Source organism: Sinocyclocheilus anshuiensis, unplaced genomic scaffold (genome assembly GCF_001515605.1).
Source record: "Sinocyclocheilus anshuiensis isolate Anshui unplaced genomic scaffold, SAMN03320099.WGS_v1.1 scaffold1512, whole genome shotgun sequence".
Classification (NCBI taxonomy): domain Eukaryota; kingdom Metazoa; phylum Chordata; class Actinopteri; order Cypriniformes; family Cyprinidae; genus Sinocyclocheilus; species Sinocyclocheilus anshuiensis.
This window is the reverse complement of record NW_015557148.1, coordinates 90,947-109,601: the sequence shown is the minus strand read 5'-3', so window position 1 is coordinate 109,601 and position 18,655 is coordinate 90,947. Positions and strand designations below refer to the sequence as shown.

At 39.9% G+C, this 18,655-nt stretch overlaps 2 protein-coding genes across 7 annotated transcripts in view; both read left to right on the top strand.

Moving 5' to 3' along the window:
* The first annotated feature begins 4,087 nt into the window (after positions 1-4,087).
* On the top strand, positions 4,088-6,959 carry LOC107678120 (uncharacterized). Of its 2 annotated transcripts, none has more exons than XM_016473277.1 (2): positions 4,088-4,101; positions 5,481-6,959. In XM_016473277.1, the coding sequence occupies exon 2, from the start codon at positions 5,512-5,514 to the stop codon at positions 6,379-6,381; it is 870 nt and encodes a 289-aa protein (XP_016328763.1). In that variant the 5' UTR covers positions 4,088-4,101; positions 5,481-5,511; the 3' UTR covers positions 6,382-6,959. The 2 variants fall into 2 exon arrangements, 1 of the variants encoding a protein (XP_016328763.1); XR_001632916.1 differs by lacking the exon at positions 4,088-4,101 and having other exon boundaries at positions 5,018-6,455; positions 6,660-6,670.
* A 5,169-nt stretch (positions 6,960-12,128) lies between these two features.
* The window catches only part of LOC107678126 (myosin-10-like), a 40,628-nt gene continuing 34,101 nt past the window's right edge, over positions 12,129-18,655 (top strand). For all 5 annotated transcript variants that reach the window (XM_016473285.1, XM_016473289.1, XM_016473287.1 and 2 more), the window contains exons 1-2: positions 12,129-12,340; positions 16,853-17,021. In XM_016473285.1, the coding sequence (XP_016328771.1) occupies positions 16,863-17,021 (159 nt within the window). In that variant the 5' untranslated portion in view covers positions 12,129-12,340; positions 16,853-16,862. The remainder of the gene's footprint in view (positions 12,341-16,852; positions 17,022-18,655) is intronic.

Below are 18,655 nucleotides of genomic sequence, written 5' to 3'. Positions count from 1 at the left end.
GCTGATCTTCCTGAGTCAAGTCAAGTCACAGCTGATCTTCCTGAGTCAAGTCAAGTCACAGCTGATCTTCCTGAGCTAAATCAAGTCACAGCTGATCTTCTAGAGTCAAGTCAAGTCATAGTTGATCTTCATGAATCAAGTCATGTCACCGCTGATCGTCCAGAGTCTCGTCACGTCTCAGCTGATCGTCCAGAACACGTCACATCACAGCTGATCATCCAGAGTCTTGTCACGTCCTGTCTGTTGCACCCAGATCGTCAAGGTCAGTCCCTCGGTATACCAGTCTGGTATCCAGTGTGAGGAATGCACCGCTGGTGTCTGCACGCGCAGCTGGCATCCCCAATGGTGTCTCCAGAGGTGGCAGATGATGCTGCAGAACCTCCTGAGGTAGTGGTGCTCGCTGCTGTGTTCCCCGATGCGATGGCGCCCGCTGCAGTTTCTCCAGAGGTGGCGGCGTATGCTGCAGAACCTCCCGAGGCGGCGGTGCTTGCTTCAGCTCCTTGCGTGGTGGTGGCGCCCAGCAATGCACTCTCAGCCTGTCGTGTCGTGGTCGAAGAGACCATTACTGAACCCTCCCTGTTTCCCGATGTTACTGCTGTAGAACCTCTACAGGTGGCGGCAATCGCTGCAGAACCTCCAGAGGTGTCAGTGGTTTTCACTTATCAGCTCTCGTCCTGTCTTGTTCCGGCCAAGGAGGCCATCTATGAACTCTCTGCCAGTCTTTTCACGGCTATGGAGGCCGTCTGTGATCTCTCTGCCTGTTCTGTCACGGCTGTGGAAGCCGTTTACGAACTATTGTCTCGTCTTGAACTGGCCAAAGAGGCTGTCTGTGAACTATTGCCCAGTCTCAACCCAGCCGAAGAAGCTGTTTCTGAACTCTCAGCCTTGTCTGTCACACCTGAGGATGCTGTCTGTGAACGTCCTGACTGTTCTGCTGCGGCTATAAGGGCTGTTCAGGAACTCTCATTCCTGTCTGTCACTGCCATGGAAACCTTAAATTAACTTTCTGTATGCCCTGTTAACTCTGTCATTTCCAAAGAGACCACTAGTGAACAGTCTGTCTGTCCAGTTTCAGTCAGTGAGTTTAATTTTGAACTATCTGTCTGTCCTCTTTCAACAAATGAGTCTGACAGTGTATTATCTGCCAGTTTGGTTTCACTCATTGAAATGTCTACCAGTTCAGTTTCCGTCTATGCACCTGGTCTTGAACGGTCTGTCTGTACGAATGTAGCTGCTAACTGACTAATCTGACTTTGAACTGTCTGCCTATTTGGTTTCTGTTAGCGATAAGTCTAATTTCAAACCATCTATCTGCCCAGTTCCAATCAAGGAACCTGTTATCTGCCCCATTGGTCCAGTTATGAGCCCAGAAGATGTAAATGCACTCCCTGTCTGTCCCGTTAACCCTGTCACTACTACGACCATTCATGAACTGTCTGCCTGTTTCGTTTCCCCAAACGTGTCTGCTGAACTGTCTGCCTTGCCAATCCTAATCAGTGAGCCGGTTTATGAACTGTCTGCCCGTGCAGTGGTCACCAGGGAGACTATTGATGAACTTCTTGTGTTCCCTGCCTCGGTCTCTGAGACCGTGAATGCACTGTCTGTGTTGTCTGTCTCTGCTCTCCCTAGGTTTCAGTCTCTGCCATGGTCTCCTGATCAGTCTGGCACTCCGTGGTGGTCTTCTGCTCCGTCTGGCCCTCCGTGGTGGTCTTCTGCTCCGTCTGCCCCTCCGTGGTGGTATTCAGCTCCGTCTGCTCCTCCGTGGTGGTCTTCTGCTCCATCTGGCCCTCCGTGGTGGTCTTCTGCTCTGTCTGCTCCTCCGTGGTGGTCTTCAGCTCCGTCTGCTCCTCCGTAGTGGTCTTCTGCTCCGTCTGCTCCTCCGTGGTGGTCTTCTGCTCCATCTGCTCCTCCGTGGGGGTGTTCTGTCCTGCTCTGGTGGTCTTCTGCTCCGCCCTGGCTTCCTGCTTCGCCGGCTCTGTCCTGGTTCCCTGCTCTGCCGGCTCTGCCTCAGTCCTCGGTCTCTCCACTTCCACGTGGACCTGGCCCTCCGTCCCTCCCCCTGTTCCGCCTCCGCTCCACTGCCCTCCTGGATTTTGCTATCTTGGGAGCATCTGGAAGCCGCTCCTTGGGGGGGGGGGCTATGTCACGAATCCTGTGCCTGCCCTTCCGTTCACTCACCACCAGAGATCACCCGCTCATTATGATGGACTCTTGCACCACACTACTATTGGACTTCACACCGAACTACATTTCCCATCATCCATTGCACTGATTACACACACAGCTGCAACCAATCAAACACCCTACATAAGCCATGGACTTCCTCTTTCTCACTGCCGAGTATTCTTTGCGCTTATCGCCACGTCAGTGATAGCAACGTTACGGAGCCATTTCCGAGGTTTGTCTAGTTCCTAGCTCTAGTCTAGTCACGTCTAGTTTTGTGCCTGATTGCCTGTTTCCTGATCTCCTGCCTGTCTTGGATTCTTCTTTTGCCTAGCTCTCTGGACATTGTTTGCTGATCTCAGACCCACACTAGCCTTTGGATTACTCTTCGTCTTGTGTCTTCTATTACTGTTTGCTGTGTTGCTGTGTAACGTCTCACGTCTCTGTCGTTGTATATATATATATATATATATATATGAGAGAGAGAGAGTTGCTTTTTAAAGGGGGCTTTTTGAAAGGTGAAGTGTGTAATTGATGGTACTAGTGACACAGAATGGAACTGAAAAAATATATGTTATAGTTGATGTTTAAATTTGAGGGACCAAGTACCTTTTTTTAGGAAGACGCTTATCTTTTACATAATATTTTATCTTTTGCAGCCGATTTCTGCTGACTGGAAGGGCAAAGAAAGAAGACACAGGATGATCTATGCACTTCATTAACTGTCAGCATTGGTAATTATACATTTTTTATTTATGAGTCTATAAAATAAAAAAGCTTGTTAGAATTTTGAAATTGGAATTATTTTTATTATAATCAGCATATATTGAGCATGTTTGCAATGCAGAATTCATGTCACAAAGAGATGTTTTTTATTAGTTTTATCTTGTCTTGAAATTTCATATTAACTTTCATAACATGTTTTCTCTCTAGGAGTTAACAGAGACTGTGATGTCCTCAAAGCAAAAACCACAGATTCAAATAATAAGGAACGTGACAGGGGCCTGACAAACTATTCTTGAGTTGTATTTGCCGTGGAAATATTCTACCACAAATTTCAAGGCCAGCAGATATTTAAAGATGAAACCTTGTGCACCTCTCACTTTAGAAATGCTCTTTTTCCATGCTCACATTTCTTGATTCTCTTTTGAGTGTTATATTTTCTCATTTCATCCTTGGATATGTTCCTGTGCAAGTGGTCTTTTCATGACTAGACAGCTTTTTTAAAGATTCTCTTTTCTATCACGTTTATTAAGCCTCAAACTACAGGTTTCTCAAAGGAGGTATATGAAAAGGTAACACCACTTATCAGGTCTGAACGTTTGGTTCCCCAATCATTTTATTTTTTAAATCTGTGATGTTAAAGATCTGTGCTTCAGCTTACACTTGTCTGACCTAATGTTAATTTTTAGGGGACATTTCACCAATTGCATGTGTTTTGTTGATGACCAAACTGGACTTGTACTCTGAGGAAGATCTCAAAGCATCGCCAAGCTTTTTAAAGCTTTTGGAGAGTTCGAAGTGAATCAACAGGTCATAATTTATCTCACTCTGAACCTCTTACTATTGTAATGTGTGCACTTTCCTTGTCAAATTTTGAATAATAATTCAGTTATAGAACTTCAATCAAAATGTTCCTTTCTTTTGGAGAAATTAGCTCTTGCTGTGAGACTGGAAAATCTGTTGAAAGCAGACTGGAGATGGAAACATGACTGTGGCAGAATGTCACTTTTGACTGTTTGAATTGTTTTGATGTCTAATATGAAATGGACTTGTTCTGTGTTCCAGAGTTATATTTGCTCAATATTGAAGACAAAGAGGTCATATTTGCTAGGAAATGTTGACCAGTTTTCATATTAATTGCATGTCTCTCTTGTGTCTTTAAACATCTCACCATTTAAATAAGGAAATGTGAAGAGGTCCTAAAGGGAAAGCTTGGTCTGTACATGCATGCTGTTATTTTCATTCATTTCATAATTTATTACACAAATATGTTCTAGACAATTTAATGCATGTCAAACTGTTCTTTTCCATTTCCCTCTATATGTTCTTAAGCTTAATACTGAGGCTTGTTTATGTTTTTCCTTCACGTTCTATAAGTTCATCCTTCTGCTCTGCCTGAGCTTTTGCCTTGTTTGTTTGTGCCTTTTACATTTACATTTACATTTAGTCATTTAGCAGACGCTTTTATCCAAAGCGACTTACAATTGGGGGATACATAAAGCGATTCTTCTTAAAGAGGCAAACAGACACAGGAAGTGGTTGTAATACCAAGTTCTTAGACATTGTTCAAATAAGTACAAGCTAGAAAGAGAAGGAATAAATAAAGAGAGAGTGTTTTTTATTTTTTTTATTTTATTTTTTTATGAAGTCAAGTAGCTTCGAAAGAGATGGGTTTTCAGCTGTCGCTTGAAAATTGTCAGGGATTCAGCATTCCGGATAGGGGTGGGAAGATCGTTCCACCAGCCAGGAGTGGTGAACGAGAATGTTCTGGAAAGTGATTTTGAGCCTCTCTGTGATGGTACCACGAGGCGTCGCTCACTAGCGGATCTCAGACTTCTGAAGGGGATGTAGATTCGTAGTAGTGAGTGGAAGTAGGCGGGTGCTGAGTCTGTGGCTGTTCTATATGCAAGCATCAATGTCTTGAACTTGATTCGAGCCGCAACCGGTAGCCAGTGCAAGGAGATAAAGAGAGGTGTAACATGGGCTCTTTTGGGCTCGTTGAAGACCAGTCGTACCGCTGCATTCTGAATCATTTGTAGAGGTTTGATTGTGCTTGATGGAAGTCCAGCCAGAAGAGCATTGCAGTAGTCCAGCCTAGAGATGACAAGGGCCTGGACAAGAAGTTCCTTTTAGTTCCTCACTTTCTTATGAAGTTGCTATACGTTAAGCATAGACCTAAAGCAGCACCGTTTTCCTCTGTCTGGTCTCTGCCCACCACCTAACCTAAGCAAAACTATTGCTAAAACTGAAAAAACTGCATTGAAACTGGATTCTTTATTCACTGCATGCATCTAACAACTTTGAAACTTTGCGTTCAGTAAAATCATCCAGACAGTTACCTATAGTGGACATACCACTCAAGTAGTGACTCTTTGATGATGTCAGAGATGATTTCTAATGCGATTGTGTTCCGTCTCTGGGCAATGATTGGCTGCCGGGATCGAATGACAATAAGGACTCTTTCAGGCCATAAGCCTCACTGTGGAATACAATCTACAACTCATATTTTGGATATATATTGCTGCATCCATATTTTTTATCCACTTTGACTCTGGATTTATCTGGCAAACTCTTGAACGCTTCATTTCTCCCAGACTTTTTGTAGTCAGTCTGTGGTTGCCAATAATGGGAGCTGCTCGGGTGAAGCGGAATTTCAGTGCAGCTGTGGACACCCCTCTGGACGAGGAGGAAATCATGAGGCTGGCGCAGAGTGATGATGTCACTTCCTCCCAGTCAGGCACACTTCCTTCACCCAACTGCAATGGCAAAGGGCTCAACCTTCACGATAGCAATGGAGGAAGGAGCGGAGAGAGGGATGATGATGATGATGACGCGGAGGATGACGATGATGAAGAAGGGGGAGGGAGGAGGGGAGGAGGAGGAGGGTGTGGCTCGGCGCTCGGGGGGGAGTCTGGGGCAGAAGGGAGGTGGGAGAGGAGCAAGAGAAAGTCCTCGTCTGCCCTCTCGCCTTCAACGCCCCACGAACGCCGCGGCCAGTCCCGCCGGCCCCGACGGCGCTTTGTAGGCAAGGACGGGCGCTGCAACGTCACCTTCGTCAACATGAGCGAAAGGGGCCAGCGCTACCTCACCGACCTCTTCACCACCTGCGTGGACATCCGCTGGCGCTGGATGCTCGTGGTGTTCACCCTCTCCTTCTTGCTCTCCTGGCTTCTCTTTGGTTTCACGTTCTGGCTCATCGCCGCCGCTCACGGGGATCTGGCACCCCCGGCATCATCTTCCTCTTCTCCTTCGTCTGTTTCCTCCTCTCTGGCTCCTCTGGAACCAGTAGAGGATTCCAGCCGAGTGGAGACGGTGGCAGGGACGGAGGAACGCTGCTTTCAGCAGGTGAACAGTTTCATGGCCTCCTCTGTCCCTCCCTGCCCTGACCAGTTCTCTCCATCCCCCTGTTCTTCCCCCTCTCCCTCACCCTCTTTCGTTTGGCCCACACCACCATCTCGACAAGACTCCTGCAGTGAGCACCTACACATACACTGAGCAATGCGGCTGGGATGAAAGGGCACGGGGGAAAGCAGCGGTCAAAGAAAGAAAGGGAGAAAGAAAGGGAAAGGGTCAGGATGGAGGGAGGAGTTGGAACCGGGGGTAGGGAGAGAGAGAGAGAACCAGCAAATGGACAAAGGCTGGAAAGACAGACTTGGACAGGGGACTAAGGCAAAGAGGACCATAAAGGCACAGTTTAGGACTGATTAATGACAATAGGTCATGCTTAAGATGGGCTGAGAAAAGACAGAATGCACAAAAGATGGAGAATAGAGAAGGGAAAGGGGCCTCTCACCACCTGGGAGAAAAGAACGAAAGAGCAATATAGTGGGGTGAATTCACTAAACGGTTGTGCCAGTGCAGTATTTCTGCACGCATCTTATTTGCTAACCCATTTGCTAATTTGCTAATTCCCTTGATCTTTTGACATAATATGAGAGGTCATTGTACTATAAAAACATCCTGTAAGTTTAAGAACTCAAAACTTTCTCATTCGTATAAAAACAGCTTACTAAAGCCAATATTAAAGCCAAACGGCCAAAAATGACAGGTTGTGGAATGTGCCACTTTATGACGTAATAGTGTGGCTAAACCCCGCCTCCGCAGAAGATCAACGCCTGCTTCTACATCACTGCCTGTTTAGCCCCGCCCACCGATTCGCGTCTGTAGTGTAAATAATGAGAGAGGCAAACGCAGGTCTACGCAGAAACCAAGCGATAAAGATGCTCCAAAGACAGCAAGACGCTGTGCAGATCAGTAAGAACTTGATCCTTTGTTCGCAGATTCGTAGCACAATTCGACGCAGGATTTTTAGAAAGATAGACACTAAAAGACGATGCTGTGCGACTATATTGGATCCGACAGTAATGTCGCACCACACAAGTGTGAGTAACTGTTTTAATTACGTGGTCACTATTGCTTTGTTATTACAGATCGTTTGATATGTACTTTTAACCTAAAACACACCATCTATGAAGGATGTAGGCTGTCAAACATACACAACTGTTAGCCAATCTAGCAGTGGGCGTTTACTTCCGAGTCTACAATCCGCCACACTTATTCAAACAGAGGGTCAAAACAGGACAGAAAATAGCCTATTACTTCTAAATTATGATGTTTTTTGATGTACAAATCTTGATAACATTATATGTGGACCTCAGAGAACAGTATACATAATAAAAAAAGGCAGTTTATGACCCCTTTAAAGGTATTAGTGATGTATTTTACGGTATGTTGTAGAATAGCGTGAAAATATCTCAAGCTTGTGTTATTACAGATATTTATCCAAAAACCCATTCGAAAAACCCACTGACTTGAGGACAACGGAACCAGAATTAGTTAAATAGTTTTGGGGTTTTTAGGACTCATTCTGCTGGCACTCCATACACTTATCGTATAGAGCAAAGTTTCACAAGACCAACCACTTCACGGCTGTTATCGAACACCAAGAATTTTTGTAAAGGCCAAACCATGACTTTGCTGATTATCTTGGACGTTTCAACATTCTCCTATTCACTGTAATACAAGTGGCCATCTCTGATCCAATCTTAACTGGTCTAGCAGTGTACCGTATTGAAATGTACTCACTGATGCTTCATTCATTTTTAGTGAATTCCCGCCAAAAAGTCGGAGCTTTGTAGAGAAAGAGCTTTCAGATAGGGTCAGAAAGGAGGAAGGTTAAGTTTGAGTCAGAGTGCAGGAGAATGTAGTAACATGGCAGATTCAGATCAGTCACACTGAAATGAGGTCAAAGACTCAATGACCAAAAACAGATCGAACTGCGGCAGAAAATAAAGAGTGAGGGGGAATATAGAGGGATTGATAGAGAAGGTCATTGTGACATGAGGAGAGCTGCAACACCGACCCAGTGGGCTGATTGAACCTGGCGATCTTTTAGAATCAGCACAAGCTGCAGTGGCTCCAGCATGTGCACCTGATAAAGACACAACAGTGGCCCCTGGGGCCGCAACCAAGTATGAGCTATTTTACAATTTAGAAATTGGAAGGAAATACCTATTACACATAACCTCTTATGACAATATAATACACAAGTAAAAAATAGAAAAAGGTCCAACCAAAAGTTGCGAGAACTCTTGTGTCTTGTGTTGAATGTCGGAATGCCTGCTAGAGTCACTGCAAAATAGGAAATTACTGAAAATCTGCAGCATTTTCAAGTTGTTTCTCTTATGTACTGTATTTTTCATTTTCTATTTATTCAAGTTAGTGCATTTTTGTATCATGATACACATAAACAATTATGTGAAGCACTTTCAGAGTAATTTGTAATAATGTAACACCATATTTGTCACAATTGCACAGACCAAAAATGAATTAGCTTGTGTGTGTGTATATATATATATATATATATATATATGTATATTGGACAGCACATCTGTCATCAGCCACTGTTTGGATTGTTGACTTTCATGTTTTCAGTGTTTTATAACTGTGTAGTAACTATGGTAAATTTAGTAACTATGGAAAATGACTTATTACACTCGGTAGTATTATGTCATGACTGGGGCATCTGTCGTTTTTCTGTCTCATTCATTCTTAAACAAACACACAAACATTCTAACCTAAAGCATGTTGCTGGACAGGTTTTATTCTTGTGTGTTTTTTTTTAATTAGTTTGCCTGCGGTGTGCCTTTGAAGGTGAGCCTGCTTGTTTTGAGGTTTTAAGGAGTAATGGAGAAATTCAGGATTTATTATGCTGATGCTACAGTCAGGCACAGACGGAACAGACATTTTCCACACTTTCTGTGTGCCATTTTTTTTTTTAGAAGAATCTGTTTAATTCTATATTTGAATGTGGTAAAATGTGTTAAATGGAGCTGAAACACTTGTCAAGTTTTCATCCAAGGATTTTTTGCTAAAATGTATTAGCGCATTAAAATGTTTAACAGTAATTCAAAATAGAAAAAACAGACATTGAAACAATGTCTCTTTGCTTAAGTGGCATTTTATTATTATTTAATTTACTTTTTTTACTTTTTCAACAGTTCATTTTTTTAAAAGGATGATGCCATTATACATACTGTTTTATCGGTAAAGGGCCAATTGGATGGAAACAGGCTGGAGACAGCATTTTTCACAAACCTTTTAAATGCATTTAATAATAAACAGCGCAAAAAGTGGAAGAAAACTTGGCTACTGTTCTTGTAGCTGCATGCATAATCATATTAAATGTGTAATAAACTAACATGCAAAGGGTAGGAGTTGTGAACAAGTCTCTTACACTCAGCAAGGCTGCATTTATTTGATTAAAAATACAGTATAAACAGTAATATTGTGAAATATTACAATCGAAGATAACTGTTTTCTATTTGAATATATTTAAAAATGCTATTTATTGCTCTGATATGCAAAGCCAGATTTTTTCAGAAATCATTCTAATATGCTAATTTTGTAACATCTCTTATTATTATCAGTTGTGCTGCTCAATATTTTTTGTGGAAACTGTGATATGTTCTTTCTCAGGATTCTTTGATGAATAATAGAGTTCAAAAGAACAGCATTTATTTGAAATTTATTTACGTATTTTGCAACACTGTAAATGTCTTTACTGTTACTTTTTATCAATTTAATGCATCCTTGCTGAATAAATTATTAATTACTGGCCAAACTTTTAAACAGTAATGTACATTACACCTGTAATGTAATTATGCTTAAATATATGATTGCATAACATTAGTATCACAGACAGGTTTTTTTTAGAAGTTGATACATGGCCAAATAAAGCCAGACAAATGCATATTCATGGTAGGCAGAAGATACAATTGTCTCTCCAGTTCTGCAGATGGCACTGGTGTGGACTAAAATATACACACAACTGACTGAACCCTATCGCAGGTTAAACTTAGGGCTCTGTAGTTGTTATATTAGGAGAATCTTAGACATGTTGCCCTCTATTTGAAGACAATTGTTGCTTTAATTTATCCACTTATTTACTATTGTCATCTATTTTTAATTTTCCTGTTTCTCTGCATGTAAGCTTGCTTGTTTATCATTAGTTTTCTTGACCACAAAATTATATTAATAGGCCTGTGTGCGTACTGTTGTTAGTGTGTGTGTGTGTGTGTGTGTATCTGTGTACATGTTTTTCTATACTGGTGGGGACTTCAATCTGAATACAAACCAACTCATGGGGAATTGACTAAATTGAGGTCCCCATGGGTACAGAAGCTTATAAATCATACAGAATTAGTTTTTTTGAGATTGTAAAAATGCACAAAGTTTTCTGTGAGGGGTAGGTTTAGGTGTAGGGTAATAGAAAATACAGTTTGTACAGTATAAAAACCATTACGCCTATGGGGAGTCCCCACAAGGATTGTGTGTGTGTGTGTGTGTGTGTGTGTGTGTGTGTGTGAGTAAGTAAGTGCTTGTCTGTCAGTCTGGATACCCCAGTTTGACATTTCTGCCATAACTGGACCTATCACTTGCACTTTGACCTCATCTTTGTTTAATACATTTCTAAACACTAAAGAAAATCCATTATACCCTGACTAATTGTATGCTTTTATCACTCCATAATTCATCCAGTGGCTCATGAATTCACCATGGCATCCAGTGGCTCATGTTCTATTTTTATTTATTTTCTAAATGCGGTTAAGTTATTGGTCGATCAGTGTCGAGGCCTCTGTTCCTTTGATACCATTCACATTACTTTGTACAGACAAAATGTACTTCATGGACATGTGAAAAAAAAACAAAAAACAAAAACGTTTTCTTGACTCGTCTCCTACATTTCTATTCAAATTTTTCTCGTAATTGTGCTTAAAAAAAGTAAGAATTTTTATAAGGAAGAACTTCTGAATAGTAATAATTGTTGGGTAATGTCAGTAGGCCTACCTACTAATAATAACAATACCAACATGTTAATTATTGAATTAAATGAAAATAAGCATATTACTATTATGAATAATAATGATAAAATTGCATCTGTCAGTTGTACAAATGGTGCTTTTATGCTCAATTTAAACAGCTGTAATCTGGAATTTTTCTGATTTGTCTAATAATTTTTATTATTTTTAATAATAATAGGCTAATAATAATCATCATGCTTGAGGGTCAAATTTGTCACACACGTGTGTATGTATAACTATTATGTATTAAATAATAATAATAATAATAATAATAATATGCTAAATGTTTATTTTTTTAAATTGTTTATTTTATTTTATTTGTTTACTTATTTATTTATTTTTTGGGACATTGTACAAATAGTGTATTTGCTCTCAATTTAAACATCTGTAGTCACCTCAAATTTTGTTCCATTTCTGACTTCTGACTGTAATTGTTAGGCGCGGCCATCCAGACCTCGATCTTCAGATGCCTCGGCATTAATGCAGAATCTGGGGCGTCCAGCTTCAGGGATCTTTCTCGCGTCAGACAGACACACTGCGCTGCCGTCAACAAAGAGCGCACAAAACCTCTAGCCCACGGCGCGACAGTCCTGCAAGCGGCACCTGAGGCTTTTCTGCCATTGGCCTCCAGCCACGTCAATCTAGACAAGACCCATTCAACTCCATTCATTGGTCGTTCAGTCCTGTCGATCTTTTTGTCGCGCGTCTAATTGGCTGTCGAGCGAGAAGCTGCCAGTACAAAGGGCGTGGCCGTTCCGTCCTATTCACAAGGCGGGTTTAAAGGGATAGTAAGGGCTTTAATTAGCTTCTATTTTCTGGAAGGTGGGATTAAGCTTGTAAATCCTGAACGCTATTGGTCAGTAGTGAGGAAGAGTCGGGGTTTTGGTGAAGTCCTCCGTTTGCCATCACTTCGCTTTACTGTCTATTTTATTCTCAGTGTGAATGAGTTTGCGGCTTCACGGGAGCGCTGTAATGTGAAAAGCCGCAGTTGCACTATTAGTACTCTCACACTGGAAAGAAAAGCACGAGAGCACGTTTCTTTTCTCTGCTCATCTCTAGTGATATCCTGAGAGTGGATTAACACATATAAGGTAAGACACGCGTTGATTGTGTTGTGTCCGTATCTCCTTATTCTGTGCCGTGCGCGTGATCAGGTTTCAGTGGGTTATAGGGCCTCGAAATAAAGCCGAAAATGGCACCGGAGAGGGACGACCCTCAAGAGATCTGGAAAGACCCCGGCATTAAAATGCATTATTTAAAAAACAGTTACATTGCGGGCACATTAACACGCATTTGCTGTATCAAAACGTTTTATAAATGATGTATTAAGTTCTTTCAAATAACACACTCTTTGAGCATCCAGTAATAGATATGTAGTAAATAATTCAAACACATACAGAGACAATAATGTTTCATCTTCACATGCAGATACAGTAATCACCGTTAAAGGGTGTTTCCCTGAGCCATCTTAAGAAAGTATGAACCGTTCATGCCTTTCTTCCATGCTGCATTAACCCAGGTGCTCTGTTTATTTGTCACATATAGCCTAATGCCCGAGGTATGCTTGCTCCTCTTTGTGGGCTATTGTAGGTCTTCTATAATGAGAATAGATCAGCTTTGCTAGACATACACAGAACAGACACGAAGCCAGCCCGGCTACCGGCGCGATGTCTCAAAACCTAGTGCACTGACTACCTAGACAGCATTTTAAGGCAGCTAGGCGTGTTCTGGCTGACTCAGACTGGCCAAAAATGCCGTATTGTAATTATGTTACCATGGGAACGTTACTAGCGGTGTTGTATTATAATAAAGAAGAGAGTGTTTTTTTTGTTTTGTTTTTTGTTGCCGCGTCAGGTGACGAGGAACCGTCAGGGAGAATTAGACACCCATGTTGATTCTTTAATTTGCTCTCATCTGTTTATATATTCTTATATCACTAGTTAGAAATGAAAGATCAGCATTAAACCCTAATCTGTGTATGATTGAGAGAGAGAGGACAGTCATGCTTCTGTCACAGCCAAATGTATATATGAACTGGAGATACCAGTCACTGCTCTAAAATTCATACTGTCTTCATTGTCTGTTCAACAGAGAAGTCTTGATTTTATCTTTTTGAATTGAATTTATCTTATATTTTGCAATTATTTTGTTACAGTTACTGTCACGTTATCCTTATTTACTTTTATTTTACATATATTTATGGATTCTTTCATAATATTTCATGCTAAGCAAACAATCATTCCAATAAAATACACTTAACATTAAAACTGATGAGAGAAAGAGAATAAAACAGACAGAACGAAAGAGATACACTCTCATTCCTCTCATATTTGTCATGCACAAGCGCACACACATTCTTGACAGGTTCACCTCTTGTGAGTAAGACATTTAAGTGATCTCATCTTCTCTGTGAGAGGGATAGTGTTGATGAGTAATGTGTGTAACCTGGGTCCAGTGTAGTGAACACATGCTTCACACAGATATTTATGGGCAAATGTAATTATTTGATAGTCAAACATCGAAAAATCCATAGGCCTATACAGTAGATCAAACACCAGTCTGAATATTGAAGAGCATGTGTCCGTTATGGCACTGCATCTTACATTATGCAGTGTGATTTATTAGAGGTAATTTGGAAGTGTCATCAAAGTGGCCGAATTGTCAGATTGGTTCAACTGTCATGTGGCGGCAGCTGCCAAAACACTTATAGGAAAACACACCCAAGTGATTGACATGCATAGACTAAACCAGCCAGCGCTTACGATCACTTTGTGTTCTGTGGAAAAGAGCTCTGAAGCCCTCTGGGGAATTTTGAGGACTGGGATAAGGAGCAGATGACAAAAAAAATAAAAAAAATAAAAACAACGCAACAAGAATTCAGCTAGTACATACACATTCCCTTTGTGTTGCACAATCTTAGTCAGAAAACTTGGATGACTTTAATTGGTGAAGTTCCTGCTTTCGTAATTTCGGTCTTGAAACAGCGACGGGTGAGGTCACTACCACGTCCAGTCAAGCAGGCTGTATCGCCCACAGGCTCACAGCCTTCTTCAGTGCCTGGATGTCACAACAGAGTGCTTTATTATGTAGGCTAGTTGATTTGAATATGGGTTTGTATAACAATACTCTTAATCAGGGATACTGAGCGATACTGGAGATCAGAATGGTTTATGAGGATCTTTTCTTCTCTTGTGCACTCTAACAAAGTGGAAAGGTGGAAGAGGTGTCTTGCCCCAATAGACCTTAGTCAGAGTAGGACTATATTAAATTTTTGACAGGATAGAAGGACAGTGTGATCATTGGATTTAACAACTTAACGCTTGTTCAGATGACGAAACGTATTTCCGAAGAAAAAAAATTCAGTGGACAAAAACTTGTGAGCTTTGAAAATTGCATGATCTAGTACCTTTACACAGTGTGTGCCATTGTAACACAGCCTTGTTTTCATCCGCATTAAATTCAGTATAGCATCTAGCCTGTCTAAGGTCTATTGCTGGAGAACACATGAGGATGGGCCTTTCTTGGCTTGACTGGCATATGGGAATAGCTCACCCAAAGATTACAATTCTGTTATTCTCTCGCCCTCATGTTTTTCCAAACCCATATGACTTTTTTCTTCTGTGTGAACACAAAAGGACATGTTTTGCAGAATGTCCTTGCTGCTCTGTTCCATATAGTAAAAGTGAATGGGGATGTGTAAATTATGTATTAAGACTGTCATAAAAATGAGTAATTACGACTTTTGTGCTGTACTGCAAACTGTACATTACTTGAAGTACATTATTCTAATTATTAAATAAATATTTTTAATATCATGACTAATTTTCATGATGTTTTTGCATATTCTAATCTAATGCATATCTGTCTATCCTTTGGTACAAAGCAGTCTGATTTACTATCATACAGATATATGGATATACAGTACTTATGTATCTTAAGCTTACTTTTAATGCTTTATTGAGCTAATTATTATTGCTCCATTGTTGTTATATATGTATTTAAAGTAATTTTAAAGGCTATTGGGTAACACGTTATTGTACAGTGTCCTTGTCACCCATGTTACATGTATTTACTATAGTAATAACAGCAAATTATGTATAAGTACATGTTAATTACTGTTACTCAGTACTTAATTGTATAATTACATGGTAACAAGGACACCTTAAATGAAGTGTAACTGGTTATTACTTGCTAACAATACTTGATTAAATGTCAAAATAATCTGCAGGTTACTCGATTACCAAAATAAACAATAGTGAGTAGGCTTTGCATGCCATATTTTAATGTTAGCAAAGATGGATGACATTTGAGAGCTAGATTAAAGTTTGGTCTGTTTTTTTCACACAAAAGTATGGTATGGATTCAGACTTGGAATATAGTGCACAAATCATATAGAGCATTTAATTGTGTTTTTTTTCTTGTAATTTTTGGAGCTCGACATCCACCGTCCCCATTCACTTTTAATAAAGAGCAGCAAGAAAATTCTGTGTAACATCTGCTTTTGTGTTTAGAAACATGAGTCTGAGTAAATGGGTGAGTAAACATTTTTCCATAAACAGCTATTCAAAAGGCATATGTATTATGTTGATATTTTTGCAAATATCATATAAATGGAAAAACTTGTTATTGAAGTCTCAACAGTGCCCATTTCTTTCTGGAGAGCTCTAAAAAACCTTGAACTGAACTAAATTTGGGTTTAGTAAGATTTTTTATTTTTTAAGAAATTAGCCATTTTTTTTACTTAGCAAGGACGATTAAATTGATCAAAAGTGTCATCACAGGAATAAAGTAAATTTAAATTGTTTAAGTTAAGTGAGCATAAGATACTTCTTACAGCTCATGTGATCACTGATTGGCTCAAAAAAAAAAATCTGGCTGAATTTAGAACACATGAGCAAAGATGGCAGATATTAAATCACATGTATTCGCATGGGTCAGCCGAACAACTGCCATTCAAATGAAGAGAAATACTAACGGATAGCTCACTTCAGGTATCTTTGAGCATCCCAAACAGTCTGACAAAATGCTCTTTGGTAATGCTGTAGTGCAGAATCCTAATCTAGTTGTCTAATAAATCTAATAAACCTGGCATTTTATATTATGCATATTGTTGGCTCTTTTTGCTTTTGTTCATGTTTTGTAAGTCACTGTATATAAAAAGTGTATGCTAAGTGCATAGATGTCAATGTAAATGCAGATATTCAGCAAGAAGATCCAAAATACACAAATCTATATGTGGGTGTGTATTTTCGCAGTCAGATTTGTACATCCTTTGCATAGTCACACGCATATTTTCTCATCTGCATTCTGTTACTGGCGCTCTCTATCAGGCCATCCTTCAGTATAACTGCAATATTAAATGTCACAGTACTGTAATCCTCTTTCTATTTCTCTCTCTAGCACTTTTTGTTTGTTGGTTTGTCTCTCACCGCCTTTCTCTGTTGCCCTATCTGTCCTTTGTGACTGATGGACTTGCTGATTGCCTCAGTGGCATCATAATGATGATGGTTATAATTCTATTAAGGGTAATGATTGGTCTCTCTGCTGTGCTGTGCTTCCTCCATAAACAGTTACAACTCTCTCTCTTTCTTTCTCCTACACAGTGCTTCAACCATGTCCAGGCCAGCGGGGGGCAATGTTAATGATGTCACCCGCTTCCTGTCCACAGGGGCGGGGCCTGGGTCACCAACCCCAGTGTTCTCCGCCTCCAGCCAAGCTGATTGGGCGGCTAAGAGACTTGTATGGGTGCCTTCAGAGAAACATGGATTTGAGGTAAGACTGATATACCGTATTATGGTCACATAAATCACACACACACATATGATATCACACTATTTAATTTAAAGGTAGTAAATAGAATGTATAGTTATTTGACATAATATTTTCAAAATTAGAAATAAACAATTGGAAAATGATTCAGTGTAAAAAAAATGTAAATAATTTGAATTTGATGCAGAAAAAAATTTAAAATATAGATTTATACTTTAGATAGAAACTTCTTGATTCTGTAATCCTCTTATAATCCTATTATATAAAAATTTTTACTAAAAAGGAAGTAGACTCTGTAACCAACAGTGCACTCAGTAATGTGATTAAGTAAGTCTGGGAATCATATTTTGTCAAATAAAGACCAGGTAACACATACAAAATTGACATGGATAATAATCAGGAATAATAATAAATTATTAGGCAGAAATGTTAGAAAAAGAAAGTAAACACAACAAATGTTTCCACTATAATGCTTAAAGTTATATCCAACATTTTTATCCAAAATTATTACATTTCTGTCATCATCCATGAAAACTAGAAATTAGAAAATTAGAATTATTTTCCAAACAGTGACAGCATACAGTGAAGTGAATTCAAAGAAGATTCAAAAAGAACAAAAAAATCACTATAAAAGGGGTCCATATGACTCATAAGCTACATTCCATAGACTTTGTAAGTCATATGATTGATTTTTGTGTGAAACAAACTCAAATTTAGATTGTTAATGAGTGAAAATCTTCCTCTCCACCACTTTCAAATCTCATTTGCTCTTCTGGATATTTAAACTTGCCACCTGAAGATTCGCTGTGCTAGATTGAGTTTGAATATTCTTCAAAATTTCAGGTCTACTGAATAAATAAAGGCATATCATTAGGATTTGAAACATAATAATGGTGAGTAAATGATCACAAAATGAACCAGATCTATAAGTTGGTCAGGTTCTTGAGGAGCAGATTACAGCCCATGACAGGAAGCTCTAATCTGCTGCTCACCTTTTGACCTTGTTTATGTTGTTCTCCGTGTAGTTAAAGTTTCTGATCTGAAAAGCTACTTCAGTGCAGTCCACCCACCAAACACGTGTTTGAGTAAGGGCTTTAGTGCTTTGATATGACACTATGAATAGCGCAATACACTTGTTGAGTCAGTGGTTGCTAAACGTCACCGCAATACAAAATGAGGCCTCGTCATAAAGTGTCCCATGTTGAGAATGTGACTGACTGCCAGAGAGAACAGAGAGGAAGATCTCAGCACTTCCTGTTGGAGGTCATGAAGGCTCTATACGCTCTCTCTCTATCTCTTAGTATATCTATTTCTGTTTCTCAACCCCTGACACACTCCCCCTCAGACTGTCTGTCTCCATCAAACATGAATGCATTCTCTGTTTCTTACAAAGCCACTATGCCTGTGTGAGAAAGTCAGTGGTCTGTAGAAGAATATTATGCATCATTATCAATCTCTGAAACACAGAAACTGTGTGTTTAACTCACAATGTTGTTTGAATAAACCAACTAATGTCCCACTGTGCTTTGGTAACATTTCTGGCTGGGTACAATAATATCATATCATATCATATCATATCATATCATATCATATATCATATATCATATCTCATATCATATATCATATCATATATCATA

What these genes read in the sequence shown, in the direction of transcription:
- LOC107678120 (XM_016473277.1), top strand. Translation starts at nt 5,512, where the DNA reads ATGGGAGCTGCTCGGGTGAAGCGGAATTTCAGTGCAGCTGTGGACACC.